The sequence below is a fragment of the Schistocerca cancellata genome, chromosome 9 (genome assembly GCF_023864275.1).
Source record: "Schistocerca cancellata isolate TAMUIC-IGC-003103 chromosome 9, iqSchCanc2.1, whole genome shotgun sequence".
NCBI classification, from domain to species: Eukaryota; Metazoa; Arthropoda; class Insecta; order Orthoptera; family Acrididae; genus Schistocerca; species Schistocerca cancellata.
The window spans coordinates 48,166,445-48,189,255 of NC_064634.1; the positions used below are offsets into that span (position 1 = coordinate 48,166,445).

The 22,811-nt window shown below is 38.5% G+C and overlaps 1 protein-coding gene across 1 annotated transcript in view; it reads right to left on the reverse strand.

Moving 5' to 3' along the window:
• Positions 1 to 22,811, reverse strand: part of LOC126101176 (fasciclin-3-like) — a 146,721-nt gene that overhangs the window by 115,989 nt on the left and 7,921 nt on the right. The window contains exons 4-8 of the mRNA XM_049911874.1: positions 18,069 to 18,218; positions 9,128 to 9,325; positions 4,109 to 4,299; positions 1,595 to 1,736; positions 1,467 to 1,484 (exon numbers count right to left, since the gene is read on the reverse strand). Coding sequence (XP_049767831.1) covers positions 1,467 to 1,484; positions 1,595 to 1,736; positions 4,109 to 4,299; positions 9,128 to 9,325; positions 18,069 to 18,218 — 699 coding nt within the window. The remainder of the gene's footprint in view (positions 1 to 1,466; positions 1,485 to 1,594; positions 1,737 to 4,108; positions 4,300 to 9,127; positions 9,326 to 18,068; positions 18,219 to 22,811) is intronic.

A 22,811-nucleotide genomic window follows, 5' to 3' on the forward strand; every position in this document is an offset into this window, starting at 1 on the left:
CCGTTAACACTGAGACCACCACAACAAGGAGCATTAATTTAGCTTGGATAAGGACAAGTGACAGGCCTGTCTGGATAGCCAAGCACATTAATACACCCTCTTCTGGGACACAAGGACCCACGTCTGTCCTGGATTGAATCCACCTCACATATTAACAAACCAGTGCAGTGGGCCAGACAGCTTGGATGTTGTTTATGGTTGGTTTTCCACATCCACCTAGCTAAACACTGGGCTGGTTCCCACATCTCACCTCAGATACATGATGCACAAACAACATGTGAAAATATCTGTTGCTGTCAGAAGGGATACACTGATTCCTGCTCCAGGATGAGGGAGAGCTGGTAGTAGCTTTAAAATTCGTTAGGGAATGGCAAGCCTTCCTAATAATAGCCTATATATGGGTATGGTTGGTTCTCTGTGAAAACTAAATAAGCACCATACTAGTCCCAACCTGAGGCATTGGCTGGATACACGGTACAGGAAGGGGAAGGGGAAGGGGAAGGGGAAGGGGAAAGGGAAAGGGAAAGGGAAAGGAAAGACGAGAGCTGGAATTATCATATCATTCACTTGCTATGAGTTAGAAAAACCACAGAAAATTTTTATGTGGTGTCCAGATGGTTTGACAAACAATCAGATAAAATGTATATGATCTGACTACAAATGAATATGTATAATGACCATCTCTTTGAATGGAGCAGTAAGCAGTAAAACCTTTTAGTAAGGTGACACAGAATTTTTTCAACTTATATGTAAACATATTGGTACAATAAAAATGATGCAAGTATTGCCCTCCCTTCCACTTCATTCCTCATTCAGCAACTAGCTTGCCTCTCTTCTTACATGAATATTAATATATTTCATAAATAAAGAAAATAAGCAAATTTATTTGTTTGGGTGCCAATGTAATGCACACTTGTTTTAAAAAATTATTTCTTCAAAATACATTATTACTAGTTTTATATTTTCTAATTCAAGAAATGAGTGTTGAACAAAACTCTCAATAGCCTCTCCACACCTTCTATCATCAATCATTATCAATAAGATACTTTCCAAAATTAAGAACAACTAATATGACATTCTTACTTTTCTCTCGCTCTTCATGTCATCATGCATAATACAAATTCTTACAGCCAAAGAAGGCATGCACCTAACATGATCTGGAGGAAATATTTAGTTCATCTGTTTTGTGAAGATATTGTGTTTTCTTTGAAGAATCATTTAACTAAAAGAGCAGCGGTTAATGAATTTCAATACTCATTCATCAATGCTCTACAAAACAATATAACTCAGAAAACAGTTACTATGAATTATAATATAAAATAATACAACTTTGAAAATGATTACTATGAATTATAATACCTTCCAAAGGCGTAATTTCAACATGCACTAATAGTACTACCTATACTAGCAACTACAGAAATAGCACTGATTCCCTTTCCAAATTACTTTTACTACATGTCAATCACCTGAAAATCCATTTTGAGCTGCAAAAATAATATTTGAAATGTATAGATAAGTTGGGTGAACATACTTAAAACAGAAAATTATGATATAATGCACATTCAAATGCTAATCATTATATTATGATGCCTACCTGTAGGTTCTGAACTTGTAGACAGAGATATTTTGTAAGTTGCTGATCCATAGTAATTTGATGCTTTAAGTGTAAACTGCTTATTTATATCTGTCTCTTCAACACGGGTGATTCTTAAGGTTGCTTCCCATGTGCCTCCTCCCTGTAATTATAACACATATACTGTCACATAATGTGGGCTATGAAAGAAAAAATCATAAAATCATGTTGTCAATAACTCTCATGTAATGAATATGTGCAGCTATACTGGACTTAAACATCGAGAGAGAGAGAGAGAGAGAGAGAGAGAGAGAGAGAGAGAGAGAGAGAGAGAGCGCTTATGGAGGATTTGGATGTTAAGGCAATTTACCTACAAGGCTATAATGAATTTTTACAGCAACTCCCCTGAAAATATTCCACAGTTCTGCATGCAAGCAAAAACTCCAAGGAGAAAAGTAGTCCTGCTGTATACTGAGGTATGTTGAACCTTAGTAAGCAAGCTGGAATGTTAGTGTTGCCATTAAGACTTCAAACTGAGAAAAACTTGTGAAGTGGACACTTTGTGATCTGAGCAAGGCCTCTGTGCATTATGGACTTTTATGGTATTAAAGATAAAGCCTGAAACATCTATAATCACATCTCAAGAACTGTCAGAAAGTTGTCTGTCTAGGCAAAGGAAACTTTAAAGAATAGAAACTCAAGATCGGAATATCAACAATGTAAGGAAACAATAGATTGCTATTTACCATCAAGATGATACGTTACGTTGTAGACAGGTGCAGTGAAAAAAAAAAAAATACACAGCCTTCATCAGAAAAAGAAAGAGAAACACAAACACATTCATTCAAAAGCAAGCACACCTCACATACACGTGGCCACCATCTCTGGCAGCTTGGACCAGAACTCTGGTCAGAAATGGCATTATATATATATATGTGTGTGTGTGTGTGTGTGTGTGTGTGTGTGTGTGTGTGTGTGTGTGTGTGTGAGGGGGACTTGCACGTGTGAATAAATGTGTGTGTTTGTTTCTTCTTCTGACAAAGACTGTGGCTGAAAGCTAATGTGTGAGCATCTTTTAATATTCCCCGTCTGTAACTTAACGTGTCATCTTTATGGTGAGCAGCACACTATCTTTTTCGTAACTGTCAACAGAAACTTTGTTACTTCTGATAATGATTAACCACCTGCCCTCACTTATAAAATCCAACACAATACCACATGCTGATGACACAACCTTACTTCACTATAGTAGTGACTTCAATACTCTGAAAAATTGTATTGATTATACAACCCCCAAAGTATCTTATTAGTTTAGAGTATATGGATTTCTAATTGGTGAAAATAACATACAATACGGTTTTTACTTTAAAAAAACTTTCTTCTGATGATCCTGCTTTTGTAAAGTTCTTGGGTGTATACTCAGTTGATACATTACTGTCAGGTATATTAATGGCAAGTTGTTTAGAATAATTTATTTGTTAAAGTGTCTAATGAACTGCATGTGCTAAATCTGTGTTAGAACATTCTGTGTTGCATTTTTTCAAGACATTATTTTATTTGGTATTACAAGACGACTGATAAATCTAAAAAAATGAAAGTTTTGCAATTATTTGTTTGTGTGCAAGTACATGTCTACAGTGCTGGACCACACTGAAATCCCTGCATTACAAAAGTGTAGCATATTGCTAGAGGATCCAAAAATAAATAGTGCAGTCCATTGCTAAAGTAGAGTACTGTGTGGTGATTCGTTTTTGGCAGCAACATAAATGTTAAGAAGTGTCAAGCCAATCCAGTTGACTACTTCAGGTTTCTGAACTGACCTGACATGGATGCAGCACTTCTGCTGCTGTCAAAAACAAACTACCACACAATTCTCCATTTTATCAGTGGGCTACACCACTTAGTTTTGGCACCTCCAATGGTGTGCTATGGCAGTGTGGCATGAGGATTTCAACATACACCAGGACTTCAGAAATGTAACAGCAAGTAAACAGAACATTAATTATGTAAATTTTATTTTTTTGAATTGGCCTATCCCAACTTTAGGGCAACTCTAGTTATGTATGTGTTTCTACTGTAGCAGAAGGCCACTGGAGTAATTACTGGCTCTTCGTATGAGGCACATTGCAAACCTCTGTTTTCTGAGCAATGGGTTTAATCCTATCAATTCAATAGGGAATATACAGATATGAATGCCATATAGGTAGTTATGAAAGCTATTTGGTTTGCAAAAATCTATATACCGAGTGTCAGCAGAAGAGGACACACAGAAAAATGTAAAATTATGGGCATCTGAAGAGAGAAAGGGTAGAAGGAAAGTAAATTGGCAAGCCTTAGTGATACACAAAGAGTCACACAGGACCCAAGATTAGGAGAGACTTACCATATTTTCATTTCATTGATCTACATAAATTATGGGTATGAGTACATAAGTATGACAGCTTTGGAATACACCATTTACCTAAGTAAAGATATGTCTAAATGGTAATTTCTGAAATCAAAATTTATGAGGTGTATTTAGCTCATCCTTCTTACCAAGTTTTCTGGAATGCTTGCTTGATAGTGGTTTTCAGGATCAGTGGAACCCTCTTGAACCTGTTTTCCATCAACTTCCCATACTACTCTTGGCGTTGGGTTTGCTTGGATTTGCACTTTGATTATTCCTTCCTTACCAACTTCAAATCCAAACTGCTCAGTTGGAGAGGATAACTGTGGCTGAGGTGGATCTGTTAGCAGGCAGAAGGACAAAAATCATACACCATCCACAATCGAGTGCTATACAACAAATGTAAAATTATTATTCTAAACCCAAGTATAAAATAGACACAACAATTGTAATAATTATGTATTCAATAAGGATGTGAATGCTTGGATAAGAGACAAGAGCAAACAGCAGGAGTACAATGAGACAACATGGATTATTTTGATTTGTTTTCTCTGTCAAGGGGTTTTCTAAAAGGAAATTTACCTTTCTCCAATTGCAACCAATAAATTTAATGGGAATATTTTGTTTTCATATAGATAGTGTAAAATGTTGAAAGTAGGAATCACAACAGGCTTAAGTTAATGTGACAACACTGTTATTGCCATTGTAATTTCTATATTTTCTTTGGTTTATTAGAAAATGTTAAAATAATGAACAAGTTACAAGTAGTGATGCTAATGTTTAACTCATTATTTCTGTGACTCCATCAGGAAATTTAATTTCCAACCACAGTAAGCAAAGCTTTAACATGAGAACAGATCATTGCTTGCACTGAAGGCAGAGAATAATGAATTTCTTCATGTGGGAATGAAGAAAACTTATTGTCAAATACTAACTGTACACAACAATATAACATTTCCAGCTCTGGGGAGACTGTTTTGAAGCTACTTTTCCAGTTAGTACCTGTCCTTTTAAATTGGAAGACTCCCAGTTTCACACGAAAATGGAACTCTGTGCTCAGTTTATACTTCTGGCACATAAGGAAAACATTACCAACATGTCAGGGCAATACAGGCCTTTTAAAATATTCCTCTGAAACCCATTTAAGACTTTACTGACTTGTCAGAAGAACAGAACTGCTCATTTCAGTACTATATAAACTGAAGGCGGAGGGGAAAAGAAAGAGAGGGAACTACTGATGTCAGCTGCATCAGGACTTAATGAGGAATCAGCAATGATGAGTGAAAATGTACCAGATTGGTATTCGAACCTGGGATTCCCTGCTTATTACCCAGTTGCGTTAACCACTATGTACCAGGACACAGTATTTATCACAACTGTGCAAACTATCTTGCCACACCTCCCAGCTGACCCACATTCCCACCAAGCACCACCTATTGGCACTCCCCATCCATGTTCTCCTTGCTCACTACTCTGAAATTACTGCAGAAGGTTGAATGTGTTTGTGTATCTGCACTGTATGTGGTTGATTCATTGCCCATCAAGTGAATCAGTTATATGATTGCACCTGATGTCTGTTCTTTAAGAATGTCCACAAGAACAAACACCACATATTCATATCAGTGCAGTACATCACACTAAGTTACAAAGCAATATGATACCTTAAAAATAATGTCACTCCTTGAAGAATTGTTCTCTTCTACTCAAATCCAAAGGGTAAGAACACATTAGAGATTTAATAAAATCATCTGTCACCAGGCACTGTCATCTTACCTTCTTTGTTCAATTTATGATCATCATGTCTTTAGTCACACAAGATCAATGAGTACTTAACATCATGACATGAAAACCATCTTTTCCATGTTTTAGGACATGATAGGCTCATGATTATCCTCCATGTGGTTTTCACATGAATGATTTCACAAGATGATGATGATTCACAAAATGACAAGACGAATCTTCCAAGAAATTTATACACACTACCATTATTTTAATTTTTTAATACATTCTAACTGAAATAATATACATTTGGCTACCATAAAAGGAAGGAGCTTACAAAGAATCAATTTCAACCTCAACCTTGTACTTGTACTCAACAAATAAGAAACAAAAAAGTAACAAAAAGAAAATAAGCTGTAGATCACCAGCTGATCTGTAACAAAATTACATCTGAATTAATACAAAGTTCCAAGATTTCCAGCAATATAAGCTTATTGAAAGATCATTACATTTCAGACAGTGTCACTCATTATCATCTGGCAAAGTGGTGGGACTGCATGTACATTGCCTTTATTTACGAGGAGCCAGGTAGCAACCTGACCATTCTGAATGCCACAGAGCAGTTGGAAGGGGCTGGAAAGGCAGGTCCTGACATGATCACTCAGGCTCAATCTCATGTGCCACTTGGATGTTTTTAAGCTGGTGAGGATCACATTGTATTATGACCAGTAACGAGTACCTATCAGAGTTGAGTTGACAACCTCCATTTACCTTTATGAGACTGTCATTGGTTCTAATTTTGATGGCTTTGTTTATTATGCTACCCCACAATCCACTGGCAGAAAACAGCACTCCAGTCCATTCAAAATTACACACAGAGTACTCTTGCAAGCTGTGTTCAGCATTCACTAATTTGTCATTGTGTCCAAGCTGAATGTACCTGCTCCTAGCAGCACTCTACAATTCATCGGCATGTCTGCTTGCACTCATGTTGAATATTGTAAATGTCAGGCATGCACAGTGTCACTGGATCTTTTGCCACGACAACTACCTCTAGAATCTTCTGCTGTCTTTCTTCAAAACCACTGTGATCTTGGCTGTCAGCAGTCTGGCTTGTCAGAAGCACCAGTTACTTGCTCTCTTCCCACATTACTTTAGCAGTACATGGAGTTAGTATTGCCTTTTTAATTTCTATCACTGCAGCCTTCCTCCAGGAAGACCCCTCTCTAGTAGAGAGGCTTTTATAGTCACTTGTAGCCTGAGGCCTGTACAGCAGCGATTCCAAAACAGTCCTACAGTGGTCTGATGTAAGTGTGACCTAACATGTCATCTTGTTTATTCCATGTCCAAATGCCTACTTCCTTGGAAAATTATACATACTAGTGGCCAGTGCTGATGTGTACCAGAAATCAATCCAGGGTCTTCCTGCCAAGTGCTCACACAATAAGCTTGTCATCAACGTATCTGTAGAAATGATTGTGTTTGAGGTGAGCAGTTTAGGAAGCACTTTCCTCAAAATGCTCCTTTTATAACTTGGCTAATCCTGTTACTGGGAGAAATCCCACAGCCACACTGTCTGCTTGATGACAATATCACTCACCATACTGATGGAGTATGTCACAAATCTGAAGTCTTTCCTAAAGCTTGTGTGTCTACTGTTTCAGTATTCTGAGTGAATTTTACTTTCTGTCACAACATTTAGGTCTGCAGGAGCCCATCTTTTCCGTTCTCCAAATGAAGGAATTTCCAAAAATACCAAATGGAAATTAAAATATGCTTTTAAATTTTGGGCTACATGATCCATGAACCAGTTACTGTTTTGTCAACTGGTAAGTAGATTTTTCTCTTGTTGCACAGATGTTACCAACATTAACGGTTTACTTTTATTTTAAACAGAGCAAACACTTCTCTAATATGGTAAGCTGTCACAACGTGAAGGTTTTCTGGAACACCACGGGACTAGCTACGGTATTACTAGGGGTCTTACGCTTGTGCTTTCCTCAGACTTTTGAATTAACCAGCCTATCCAGTTATGCAGGGAAGTACATTTAAAATAGAGTTGTTACCAAATAAATACAATTCCTTCTCACAAACAATTTCAAAGATGAAATGTTCTCTACAATACATTTATCCTTCCACATACCTTACCTTTTGAATCTGTAAGTTGAATGCAGTGACTATACAATCTTTGTGTAACTGTCACCTGAAAATTTCCTAAAGGAAGTACTGGTCAGATTTATCTGCAAATATATGGCAGCTAAAATTCTGTTCCAATTTCAGTGTATTGTCATAATCATACCCTTCCTTTCTTGCTTCTGTTTTCATTTACCTTCTTCCTTGAGTGTAATTTCTTTTCACCTCCTTCATTCATATTTATCATTCTTCGGTTTGCATTTATGTTGAACTATGGGATTAATTATTCTTTAAATTTATTTTTGTTGCCTTGCAAACCTCTTTTTTCCTATTCCTCAATCAGTTGGCTGATTAAATCTTAGTCTACAATTACCTCTTCTGATGCTGATATACCCATATCCAATTCCATTTAAGAGCACTAACTAATATTCTTCTCCCCAGTTTCGAGCCCTATCTGTATCAGTGACCTAATTACTTATGAGAAGGTGAACTTCTTAGCTGAGATCACTTGTAAACAACCTTTATTGGTGATTACTGGTTTCAGTAAGTAGAGTTACCACCTTCAGATCTTGGTAAAAGGTTATTACGTGTCTTCTACATCAGCTGTACAAGTACTTAAACGTTGCCAGGTATGGGGTGGACAAGGTGAATGACACACTGGCAAGTCAAGGTTAAAACCACAATATACAGAGTAATTTACTAAGTGCTCATTTGGTGAATTACTGTGGATGTTGTGATTTCAACCTCGAGTTGGCGATGCATGGTTTATATCGTTCCTCACTTACCTGGCAATGTTTTAGAAAGAGTACTTTTACACCTGGTGTAGGAGACATGTAATAACCTTTTATCGTGATCTTAATATGGTAACCACACTAACCAAAACTGGTAATCAACAATAACGGTTGTTTACAAGCAATCTTGGCTACGATGGTCACCTTCTCTCATGTAATTATCACAGATCGGCCCTTAGAATTCAACATGAGTAAACTAAAGTGATCTAATTGCTGTCTTGCCTCCCTCTACCTTCCAGTGCTCCCAATCTTGGATATATCACTACTTATGTTAGTTGTGTCACACCCTGTGTCTGTTCTCTTATGTTGAACCTTCGAAGAATACATTTTCATATTATATGAATCAATTAACATTCTTTTACATATTAGAGTACCATTCGAGCTTTTTAAGAATGAGTCACAATGTTTTCTTAGATACTGAATTCATCTAAAGCTCCCCACCACCTTCCTGAAAATTACATTCCGACTAAGTCTGTTTCTCACATTTATATTGTCGTTGTTAGAAAGTTCTACTTTTCTACTTACATGTTACATTCAGCATAATTCTACTTTCATTCATTGCAGCATTAGTCAGCGCAAGATGCTGGGAGATGCAACGTAAATATTTCCCATTATCTTGCCATGTGACTTCTCTTGTCAAGTTCTGTGATACTGTCCACGTCTCATTTACTGTGCCTCTTGTCTCTTCCAGCCTTGATAGTCCGTCAGTCACTGGTTGATCACCTATAACAGAAAATATTAGTTTCTAACTAGCAAAAAGAAATAGAAATCAACACTCTGATGATACAGGGAATCATAAAAAATCTACTCAGCAAGTGGTGGCAGAAGAACACACATAGAAAAAAAGATTTTATATATGCAAGCTTTTGGAGCCAGTGGCTCCTTCTTCCAGCAGAAGAGCTGAAGGGAAAAGAATAGCGATGAAGTAAAAGGACTGGAGAGGTTTATGAAAAGGGGTACAGTTCGGTGAAGTCCTCCAGAACCCCAGGTCAGGGCAGACTTATTCTTCCATAAGGTGAGTCTCCCAGGGTTTTGGGTGACTTTTCTGAACTCTACCCCTTCTAAGCCTCTCCAGTCCTTTTCCTTCATGCCTCTTCCTAGCCTCTTATAATCTTCTGCTGGAAAAAGGAGCCACTGGCTCTGAAAGCTTGCATACGTAAAACCTTTTTTCCTATGTGTGTTCTCATGCCACCACTTGGTGAGAAGATTTTTTATCTATCCAATTACATTACTTTGTCAAAAATTGATTATTTTCATCATTATAAATCAGCTTACTTATCAGATTATTCATTATGGCTACATACATAGCAAAAATGGTCATTATCTGAGACTTTACTATCATCTTAATTACTGCTACTCTTTTGTTTATCAGCTCAACAAGAACATCAAATATTCAAGTGGTGCAGAGGTACAGCGCAGGTTATACTGGAACAACTTCAGGAGATTTTTCCTTCATTAACTTTCCAAAGAGCTAGCATACCCATACGCTGAGCAATATCCTCCTAGGCTCGTTCATCATGTTCCATACATCTTATCAAAGAGGAGAAACTTCAAGAATGTGGAATGCTTCAAGGTACACATTAGCAATAAACTATCATTGTACTGCTTATGTTATTCACACACACTCTGGATAAATTTAATCAAGTAAATAAGAAAGAAAGCTGCTACTCTGAAAACAGCTACCTCCTCAGTTACAGCAGACTGTTACTGTTCATCTCTTATTGATATCAGCAGTTTAATATTTACCTGAGTACAAAGGGATTTATCAAATTAAATATTAATGACAGACCAGAGCGGTCAATGTTATGCCAGACTCAAGTCAACACAAAAAATTGTCAAACTCAGTGGAAAGTAAAAGGAAGTGCCACTATTTATCAGAACAATTGTAAGTTCCAATGAATCATAATGATCTTGTCAATTTTAATGACACAACTGACTCACTAAAAAAACTGTTTTATAAGCCTAATGATCTGTTATGCATATTGCTCTGTTACACTCATTTACTGTGCATTACTACAATAATCCAAAGACTTGTGTGAAATATTTCTCCATACTAATTTTGTATGGAGAAATTGTATAATTATTGCAAACTATGTCTATTTGAAACTGTTTACTATAGCCAGATCTTGATGTCCCACAACAATTTTTACAACACACAATGCACTCCATTACAAAACTGACTATTTGTTGACACCTCATAAAATGTTGTATCAACCTATCGCTTCAGTAGTTAAGCTGTGTCACATAGCTGTTTTCTCCACCTCTTCATTAGTTACTGGCTATATGCACCTAATCATCAGCATTCTCCTGCAACAACACTGTTCAGAAGCTTCCACTCTCCTCTTGTGTGTATTGCTAATCACCTGCTTATCATCTTTTGTAAAAGGTACATTTCAGACAAATGCCTCCAAAAAATACTGCCTGGCACTTAAATCTATATTTTATGTTAACAAATTTCTCTTTTTCAGAAACACTTTTCTTGTTATTTTCAGTCAGTATTTTATATTCTCTGCACTTTGTCCATTGTCTGTCACCAAATAACAAAATTCATCTACGTCTCTAATGTCTCATTTCCTAACATAATTACCTAAGCATCTCATTTAATCTGTCTACGTTCAATTAACCTGGTTTTACTTTTATTGATGTTCATCTTATAAACTCTTTTCAAAATACAATCAATTTGGTTCTCATGCTCTTAGAAGTCCTTTTGCAACACTGGGAGAATTATAACATCGTTGGTAAGGCTTAAAGTTTATATTTCATTCCCTGAACATTAATTAATCTTCCAAATTTCTTCTAGGTTTCTTTATGTCTGCTCTACATATGAACTGAGCAACATGGGTGATACCCTACAATTCAGCCTCTCTTCCTTCTCAAATACTGCTTCCTTTTCATGTCCTTTGGTAGACTCATTTTCAGAACTGTGACACTTCAAATCCCTGTCCAGGCATCCAGACAACTTTTCCATGAATTCCCTAAACTGCTTAATGCAAAGGCTGAGATGGTTACTTTGAAAGGACACATCAATTTCCTATCCCAATTTGAGCTTCTGCTACATCTTCACTGACTTCACCTAATCTTTCTTAGTTCCATCATGTCATTGGATGCTTATAGCCACAGTCTTGTTACAGGACAAGCTTCTGAATAGCCTTTTACTCTAGTTATCTTATGCACAGTAACTTCAGGATAACAAAGTATATACTCTAGTCAAAACTGTCAAAAGCTTTATCAGAATCTGCAAACGCTTTATTACATTACATTACATTAATTGCATTTCTTCTACCTATCCTACGAAGATTAACAATAGTGTCCTTATTGCTCAGTGTATTCCTACATTTCTGAAGAACCCAACACTTTTGTTCTTCAGGTTGGCTTCTACTAGTTGTTCCATCATTCTGTAGATAGTTTATGTTAATACACACAACAAAAAAAGTTTTGCATCACCTCGGTTTTGAGAGTTCCAGACCCTGTACAGAAAATTGGAAGAGAGATCAACATAAACATCATTTCCACCCTTTTTATTGCTCATAAAAATCACTCATTGCATGTTATACCACCACACAGCGAGACCTTCGGAGGTGGTGATCCAGACTGCTGTACACACCGATACCTCTAATACCCAGTAGCACATCCTGTTGCATTGATGCATGCCTGTATTCATCGTGGCACACTATCCACAAGTTCATCAAGGCACTGTTGGTCCAGATTGTCCCACTCCTCAATGGCGATTCAGCATAGATCCTTCAGAGTGGTTGGTGGGTCACATCGTCCATAAACAGCCCTTTCCAATCTATCCCAGGCATATTTGATAGGGTTCATGTCTGCAGAACATACTGGCCACTCTAGTCGAGCTATGTCATTATCCTGAAGGAAGTCATTCACAATATGTGCACAATGGGGGTGCGAACTGTCGTCCATGAAGACGAATGCCTCACTAATATGCTGCTGGCATGGTTGCACTATCGATCGGAGGATGGCATTCACATATCGTACAGCCGTTACGGCGCCTTCAATGACCACCCCAAAGTAAGCAGGGAACCTCCACCTTGCTGCACTCACTGGACAGTGTGTCTAAGACATTCAGCCTGACAGGGTTGCCTCCGAATACGTCTGGTTGAAGGCATATGCGATACTCATTGGTGAAGAGAATGTCAAGCCGATCCCGAGTGGTCCATTCGGCATGTTGTTGGGCCCATCTGTACCACACTGTATGGTGCCATGGTTGCAAAGATGGATCTTGCCATGGACGTAGGGAGTGAAGTTGCGCATCATGCAGCCTATTGCGCACAGTACGAGTCGTAACACGATGTCCTGTGGCTGCACGAAAAGCATTATTCAACATGATGGCGTTGCTGTCAGGGTTCCTCTGAGCCATAATTTGTACGTAGCAGTCATCCACTGCAGTTTTAGCCTTTGGGCGGACTCAGCGAGGCATGTCATCAACAGTTGCTGTCTGTCTGTATCTCCTTGTTTGAACAACATTGCTTCGGTTCACTCCGAGACACCTGGACAGCACAAGCTATGTACCTCCTTCCTGGTGGAATGACTGGAACTGTTCAGCTGTTGGACCCCTCCATCTAATAGGCGCTGCTCACGCACGGTTGTTTACATCTTTGGGTGGGTTTAGTGACATCTCTGAACAGTCAAAGGGACTGTGTCTGTGATAAAATATCCACAGTCAATGTCTATCTTCAGGAGTTCTGGGAACCAGGGTGATGCAAAACATTTTTTGATGTATGTATTATACAAACACGACTTATTAAACTAATGGTTCAGTCATTCTCACACCTGTAAGCACCTGCTTTCTTTGATACTGCAATTATTGTATTCTTCATTAAGTTAGAGGGTATTTCATCTATACCCTGCATACCAAGATTAAGTTCTTCCAAGGATCTAAATAATTGTGAATGGTTTTCGTCAACTCCAGGTGCCTTGTGTTGACTTGGCCTTTCAATGATTTGTCAAAATCTTCTTGCAGTGCTGTATCACCTGTTCATTTTCATTTACCTCCTATATTGTATATGTTTCTTTCCCTTATATAGCTATGCAGTTACAGTATCTAACAAAGTCTGTTTAGAGACTTTGATGACATATGGTGGGAACCAAGATTAATAAGTTTAGCATAGGAACTCATGTCTGGAAACATACCAGTTTCCTGCTACACACAAAATATCACAACACACGAAGATAGCATGTACGTGATGATCATTGACGTCAACAAAGGTATGGTACATCTGTACCATGCATTCCCTGGTCCTCCAGCATCCACTGCACACATAACCCACACCAGTAGGCCTTCCCTGGATGCCACAGAGGTCTTGTAAATCAAGGATTTCATGTGACCCAACAAGTAGCAGTCTGTTCTTGACTGCACGTGAAAAATGAGGTGGTGCACCAATGTGCTGAAACAACATGTTTTGATGCACATGCCGTGGCACATTTTCCAAGAGCCCCTGCAGTATGACATCAAGTACAGGGGATAGGCAAGATAATGTGAACAGTGGTACTAATGGGATGGCTGCGTCTGACAGTCAACAATGCAGGTAAGCCATGTGGCACGCTGGACTGTGCATGTTCAGTACGGATTAGGCATCAGTGCAGGTTATTATTTACAAGTAGTGCTTCGTATTAGCATTCAGAGGTCGAGGTCGACATGCAATGAAAGACCTAACAGAGTTCCAATGAGGGCAGATTGTGGGAGCCTGATTAAAGTGACTGCAGAGCTCAACACCCATCTTCGAGACCCTGTATCTTTTGACACTGTCCGCAGAGTGACACTGTCCGCAGAGAACTCCATAAAGCAAATATTCATGGACGAGCTATTATACCGAAACTATTAGTGACAAAAACCAACACAAAGAAGCATAAAACATGGTGTCAGGAGCATAAATCCTGGGCAGCTGATCAGTGGAAACACATCATATGGTCCAACAAGTCAACGTTTTCATTATTCCCAACATCGGGTCAGGTTTACATCTGGAGAATGCCAAACGAAGCCTACTATCCTGACTGCTTGATTCCAACCATTACACATGGAGGTGAAAGTGTGATGGTGTGGGCAGCCATATCAGGGTATTCTGCTGCCCCTGTCATTACTCTCAAGGGCCATGTTACAGCCAACTATTATGTGAACATTTTACGTAATCAGGTACACTGCATGACCCAAATGTTGTTCCCTAAAAATGATGCCATATTTCAGGATAACAACTCACCAATTCACACAGCAAGGACAGTACAATCACGGTATGAGGAGCATGTAACTGAACTGCAGCGTCTTCTCTGGCCTACCAGCCCCCAGACTTTAACATTATCGAACCCTTGTGGGTGGTACTAGGGTGTAGACTCCAGAACACACTTCCGCCTCCTCGTCACTACAGGAGTTAGAAGAGGTTCTGACTGGAGAGTGGCATAACATTCCACTGGAGGCTATACAATCATTATATGCCAGTTTTCCAAGAGGAATCACGGCTGTATTATGGGCAAATGTGGCCCAACCCCTAATTAATAAACTATTCACAAGTAAGTATAGGTGTTCACATTATTTTGCCTATCCCTTGTATAAGGCACCCATGAGGTGCGTTGGAAGAAGGTATGGCCCAATCACACATTAGTCCAGGAACCCTGCCCAAATGTTCAGACCACATCATTCCTGGTACCCATGGGGGTGCGCAGCATGTGGGTTTTCGATACCTCACATACAACTGTTGTGGGAACTGAGAACACATTCTCTGGTGAACTTGGCTTCATCTGTGAAAAGGATCTGTTATGGGAGTTGGGCTCATCCACACAACAGTGCAATAACCACCTGGAGAAATGGGCTCATGATGCAAAATCCTGTGGCTGAATTGGCTGTAGCTGCATTGCCTGTACTTTCTGGGGTGGTATTAGTGTAGCTGCTGCTCATCCAGAACCTGCCAGACAAGTCTGGCAAGTAATCCACATTCAGTCAGCCTGCTATGTTTCAGCATTCCACCACTGTTGGAAGTCCAGAAGTCTACTTATGTCAGAGCACAGTACCACTCACTGTGTACTGAAGTTCATAGACTATTCAAAGCAATAAAGATTCATCATTGTGTTCTCCGATTGAATAAAGTCCTCATACAGAAATGGATTTCATCCAAAGTTAGGCATACTGTATTAAAATGTTTTACTGAAATTTAACTAATGTCCTTTGTATGTTGCATAAGCTATGTGATTTCCTCCAGAAGTCAAACCTATTGAACTGTTGTCTAGTCTGTAAGAGAATGGCATACATAATACCCTAGCCAGTGGCACCAAAAATGTGGAGATTTGAAAGTGTATTATGGAATTTTGCAAGTACTGAGAAATTGCTATGTTTCCAGACACAAGTTCCTGTGCTAAACTAAACTGTCTTGGCCCCCACTACAAGTCCTACATATCTGCAAAGACAATTTAGTTACACCCTGTATATTTCTTAAAGCTTTCAGACTTCACTTCTTTTCTTACTACTGGTATGCTATCAGAGGTCCTGCATATCCAATACACCCCTCCCTCCCCACCAACATTTTAGTAAAGTTGTTTATATTTTCAAATTTACCACATTTCTTAAATAATTTTCTGAAAATAAGATAGCATGAAAACAGTTAAAAAACGGTAATGAATTCCACAGAATTACAAGCTATTTTATGACACGGGACACTTTTGATTTGCTCACTTGAGGGTTAGACCACATGGATGGTCTTGTAGAGTGGCCAACTGCAGAGAGCATTCCAGCCATTCATATGCTGGCCATGCCTGTTAAGTCCAAAGGTAGGACAAGCAAATCATGGGAAGCTGAGTAATGCAAGACAGGGAGGAAAGGCCTTCACTATTAAAATTAAAAATAAATAAATAAAAAAAACAACACTCTGACTTTCTTGACCGCTAGCAGAGAAAACTGAAAATAACAGCATTCTTCTCATTTACACACCTGCACAACTGTAGTCTGATGAGCTTAGTTCACAATCAGAGTGTAAGTAAAATACTGATAATATTGAGTGCACACTTCAATTTTTTATCACGCAAATCACTATTCTTGTAAGTAATGCTAAACTGAAGTATAAGCATTTATTATTATATTGAACATTTTCTCTATGTTATTGTTGTTGTTATTAAATCCTTGGCAACTATGGTATGTTAAAAGTATGAGTGACAAAAAAATTAATCCTGGATCTGTGCCTGCTCTTTATGTCAATAAGGTTCTTTCTCTTTGCACCAAAATTTTCTTTAATTATCCTGTAAGCGGCACCTACCTTTCCTATAACCACAATGCATCTGCAGTTTTGCATTTCTCCTCTAGCCAATTCTATTTTGCCAATCTGTGTTGTTGCATTTTTATATTTTCTCCTTTCATAAGACAAATGGTAGGACATGTTCCGAGGCATCAAGGGATCACCAATTTAGTATTGGAGGGCAGCGTGGAGGGTAAAAATCGTAGAGGGAGACCAAGAGATGAGTACACTAAGCAGATTCAGAAGGATGTAGGTTGCAGTAGGTACTGGGAGATGAAGAAGCTTGCACAGGATAGAGTAGCATGGAGAGCTGCATCAAACCAGTCTCAGGACTGAAGACCATAACAACAACAAGCCAAATTAAATCTCTCATGTGTTATTAAAGTATACCTTTGGCTCTTTACTTTCTGCCTAGTTATTCAACTGCTGCCTGCACTATTTCATTCATTCCTCTTCTACTATAGTCCTCTCCTCCACTTCAAACAAAGGAAAATCCAGGATGTAATAATAACAATATTATGAAAAGAATAGATTGCTACTCACCAACTGGAGATGTTGAGTTGTAGACCGACACAACAAAAAACCTGCTAAAAAGTAAGCTTACAACCAAAAGGCCTGGTCCCGGCAGCCAGAGACAGTGGTTCTGTGTGCGTGTGTGTGTGTGTGTGTGTGTGTGTGTGTGTGTCAGAGAGAGAGAGAGAGAGAGAGAGAGAGAGAGAGAGAGAGTACTCCAGACGAACGCCTTATGGCCAAAAGCTTACTTGTTTAGCAGTCTTTTTGTTGTGCCTGTCTGTGACTCAACATCTCCTCTATATGGTGAGTAGCAATCTATTCTTTTCATTATGCTGTGATGTGATTTAAATATTTTTGCCTGGTACAATAAACAGAAAATTGTAACTAGAGTATGCCAGGAATCAGATACGTATTTGAGTCATTGTTTCTAATGTTACTAAACGATAATACGTGGTGAAATTATTAACATACTAACGACAATGTTACCTTTTTACAAAATAAATTAATTGAAGCAATTAATTTCCTATATTATGTATGTGATGGAGTAGTAATATAAACTACACCCTTGATAAAATTATGCTGTATTACGACTCCTGCGGGTGATAGTAGTATGAGCTTCATTAATAAATAACACACAATATCAACAACATTCAATGATTCAAAATATTCATTATCATTTACTACAAAACAAATGATGATGGTAGCCAAGTGGAAATACTCACCAATGAACCAGGTGAGGTTGGCAGGTGGCCGGCCATTGGGGATGCTACATGAGGCATGGACGGATTTCCCCGCAACTAATTCATACCGATTACCGTCTCCCGTTGTCGAGTCCGATGGTGTCAGATAGATCTGCGGCTGCACTGGTGCTCCTGAAACACAACAGTCGCTTCTGGGTTCACTGTACTCCCTGTTTACCTGTTAACGGCCCCACTGAAATGAAACTAGTGAATCATTGTGCCTGAAATGTAGTAGGCCTGATCTACTAATAAGTTCATTACAGGCCTGGTGTACATCCACTGATATACTCCAAAAGCAACCTTGCTGTATGTTGTGGAGTGTACTTTTTGTATTACTGTCACCTCCCTTAGTCCCTGTTCCATCTGCAAAGGAAATATTGATTTCAAGACTGTAGCATGTATGTATGATGCTGGTATTTCCTAATCCTATGGTAAACAAATTTTATCTATATTTGTACACCCACACTGTTTATATGGACATTCATGAAAAACCACATTAGCAGCTTCTCGGTTATTCATTCCTATGAAGGTCGATAGGAAAGTAATGCACAATAATTTTTTTCTTCCCAAGTACTTCAGCTAGAATACTGAAATTTCACAGTGATCTAGTTTTAAGTTTGCACTACAGATGGTATTTTGATTTCATGGCTCTGGGTAACTTACTAGTCAATATCCTTCATATATTCAAACTTTCTTCAAAATTATTCTGAACATTAGAGGAGACGGGGGGCAGGGGGAAACATGGTAGCTGTCTTCACTGCCCTCACTGGGTATGCCCTTGTTAACAATCGATTCATAAGCTACCTTGGTCCTGAGGAATCTCCCAGAGTCTCAGTCTGGCATTTGCTTGTTGTACAGTTTGTTTTACCATTTCACTATAATTCACTCTTTATACATACTCCCAGATTTTTAATGGATCACATTGGTCCCAGAGATTGCTAAACAATCATGTAATCAACTAGTAACAGGGTTTTCAATGTATTCATGTACTGTAAGCTGCATGTGTTTATGTTATGGCCCAAATGCCAATCATTACACCAAGTGTCCATCCTTTGTAGGTTTTCATGTATTTCACTGCTATAATTTACAGGAAACAAAAGAAAAATTCGGAGTAGGTATTAAAATCCATGGAGAAGAAATAAAAACTTTGAGGTTCGCCGATGACATTGTAATTCTGTCAGAGACAGCAAAGGTCTTGGAAGAGCAGTTGAACGGAATGGATGGTATCTTGAAGGGAGGATATAAGATGAACATCAACAAAAGCAAAACGAGGATAATGGAATGTAGTCTAATTAAGTCGGGTGATGCTGAGGGAATTAGATTAGGAAATGAGACACTTAAAGTAGTAAAGGAGTTTTGCTATTTGGGGAGCAAAATAACTGATGATGGTCGAAGTAGAGAGGATATAAAATGTAGACTGGCAATGGCAAGGAAAGCGTTTCTGAAGAAGAAAAATTTGTTAACATCGAGTATGGATTTAAGTATCAGGAAGTCATTTCTGAAAGTATTTGTATGGAGTGTAGTCATGTATGGAAGGGAAACATGGACGGTAAATAGTTTGGACAAGAAGAGAATAGAAGCTTTCGAAATGTGGTGCTACAGAAGAATGCTGAAGATTAGATGGGTAGATCACATAACTAATGAGGAGGTATTGAATAGGATTGGGGAGAAGCGAAGTTTGTGGCACAACTTGACCAGAAGAAGGGATCGTTTGGTAGGACATGTTCTGAGGCATCAAGGGATCACCAATTTAGTATTGGAGGGCAGCGTGGAGGGTAAAAATCGTAGGGGGAGACCAAGAGATGAATACACTAAGCAGATTCTAAAGGATGTAGGTTGCAGTAGGTACTGGGAGATGAAGAAGCTTTCACAGCATAGAGTAGCATGGAGAGCTGCATCAAACCAGTCTCAGGACTGAAGACCACAACAACAACAACAACAACAATTTACAGTGAACATTGACACAAGCATTAGCTTTTTTCTCTCTTGACTGAAGATCTTGAGTTTGCAACGATGATGTCCCAAGTAACTGCAAGCCGAATTGGCACACTGATCCTCCAGCAAGCGTGGTCATAGTGAGGTACGGGAAAAATCACGAAATTATCTGTATTATAAATATAGCTCCCTTTACCTGTAATTCTTCACAATGAGAATAAATGTCCTTGTGTTCCAATTGCTCATGCAGTTAAGGAGATGATATCATCATCATCATCATCATCATCATCATCATCATCATCATCATCATCATCACAAGCATCTGCAAAGGGGTGGCAACAGGGGCCACTTTCCCCCTACTGGAATGGGGATACAGATTTTTATTCATTATGAAAATCTCTCACACTTCTAGCAATGGTTGTCAGCAATCCTTCTCAGCTGCAGGTTTAACAATACTGAGCTTCGCAGGAAGTATTGTGACTTCAGCAATCACTATTTATCTTGGTTCCTAGGACTGTCTTAAACACTGTGGGGTGCAACACATCACTCAATGCAGTCACAGACCTACAAATTCTGTAGTCCGTTTCACCTGAATGCACAATACCGTGAAATTTATGAGATGAGTACTGCCTTAGTTCAGACCTAGGCTGCTAAAAGTCGATTCTACCAGTCAATTTGAGGTGGGCTTTATGCGATTTCCTACATCCATTCAGTTGAATCCTCATCATGGCTTATAGTTGTTCCAACAAATTCAAAAAATGTAGCTTTTGAAACACATTTTATCAACTTCAGTTATGCATTTTATCAACTTTAGTTAAGCCAATCAACATTAAAAATAGAAAGCATGAAAGTAATGCAATAAATCCATCAACATGATCAGATGGGAAGTTCACTAAGCAAACGAAGTGTCGCAGATGTCATCAAAATTGAATGAGAGCTTTTCAAAGTTTATTCCTAGTTTCTTCACCTCATGGGACATTAATGTGGCACTTGTTTCTGGACATTTTTTGCTGATACCCAACAAGATTTTCTGAGTAAGTCTGATTTTTGTATTTCATATTTTAGAACTTAAGTCTCAACAACAATGGAACAATAAGAAACTTTTTTTGTATATTTTTATCTATACAGGGTGTACATAAAGTCCGGGAACACTTTTAATTATTTATTGCACCAGAACCAAACACTGTACAGATATCATACATATGTCATTTTGAAGAGAAATCCTGAAAGTTTTTTTTCCATGTAGACCGCCACAGTGTAGTTTGGTAATTTGCCAATAGTCAGCACTAGTCGCGAACCTGGTGAGTTCAGGTACGGAGCGAGCTTTCTGTGTGTTGGATCACCAGATCACAATCCGTGCGACTTTTTTCTGTGGGGACACAACAAAGGTCTGATGTATGTACAGTCTCTACCACGTGATGTAGCAGAGCTCCAGGAGAGAATACGGGAAGCGACTGCCACAGTCGACAATGCCATGCTGGGACGGGTCTGGCAAGAATTCGATTACCGTATTGACACCTGCCAGGTCACTCATGGTTCACACATCAAATGTTTGTAAAAAAAGTTCCTGAGTTTCTCTTCAAAACGCAATGTGTATGACATCTGTACAATGTTCAGTTCTTGTGCAATAAATAATTGAAAGTGTTCCCAGGCTTTGTGTACACCCTGAATTTTGTAACTTATTGGTAACCCTAAATGCACTCAATGTGATGACGTAATTTCAGATCACAAGATTGTGTACTCTCCCGAAATACGCATATCATCTAAGTATCAAAGTAACCTACTTTAAAAATGCTGAGTGGATAACTATCATTCATTTAAGATAAATTAGTTTTGTTTACTTGCTGTCAAAATTAATGCTTTGGGTATGACACATTTTGGAGCACACAAACTCAGTTACATCGAAAATTGCAATTTTTGAAATACGTTCCTTCTTGAATTAATTTCTGCAGGCACCCATGATCATTACCATCACCATCACATTCACCATGATCTTCACTTGCAGGGATTAGGCTTACTGCTCATCTCATTTTGGGCCTACCACGGTTTCTTCTTCTTCTTCCTCCTCCCCCTCAGACTGTATCTCAACAGTCATTCTGTGAGTCTTTCTTCTGGAAATCTGCTCAAATACTCTTCCCACCTGTTTCTACACTTCTCTGTTTTGCTGTTTATCCTTTAACATTCAGTTCTTCTCTAATTTTTTCATTTCTCATTCAGGTTTGGTGTGTGCAGCCTTTCACTGTTCTTAAAAATCCCATTCAACTGCCCGTATTTTACTCTTATCCCTCTTTGCAAGTACCCAGATTTCACTCCTATACAACAGACATCATGGCCACAGTTCATAAAACTTTATTTTTGTTTCTTTCTTAGTGTTGTTCTTTAAGTTTCTATTAAAAAAGTTACATATATATTGAAACTATTGAAGCTTGTCGTCTGTTTCTCTATTACGCTGGTAACTTACTTGGTTTTGTAAGCTTCTGTACAGCATACTGTATTTTAAGGAGACATGTTAAGAAGACATACAAGAATTTTTAAACTCCTACTCACACTTAACCAGTATGAGAAATACAAATGGTGTGTATGTTGGTATCTCAAGGCAATTGCATTTTTCCCTGGCCTGCTACTTAGGTATACAAATAACTGCTACTTTCTATGCAAGTAGGAGAGCAGATAAAAAAACTCTATTATGAGGGAAAAATTTCCTGTACAGAAGAATATGGTGCACAATCTTCTTGTTGACCCCAGAAATGTGTATCTACTTCCACTGCACATTAAACTGGATCTAGCCAA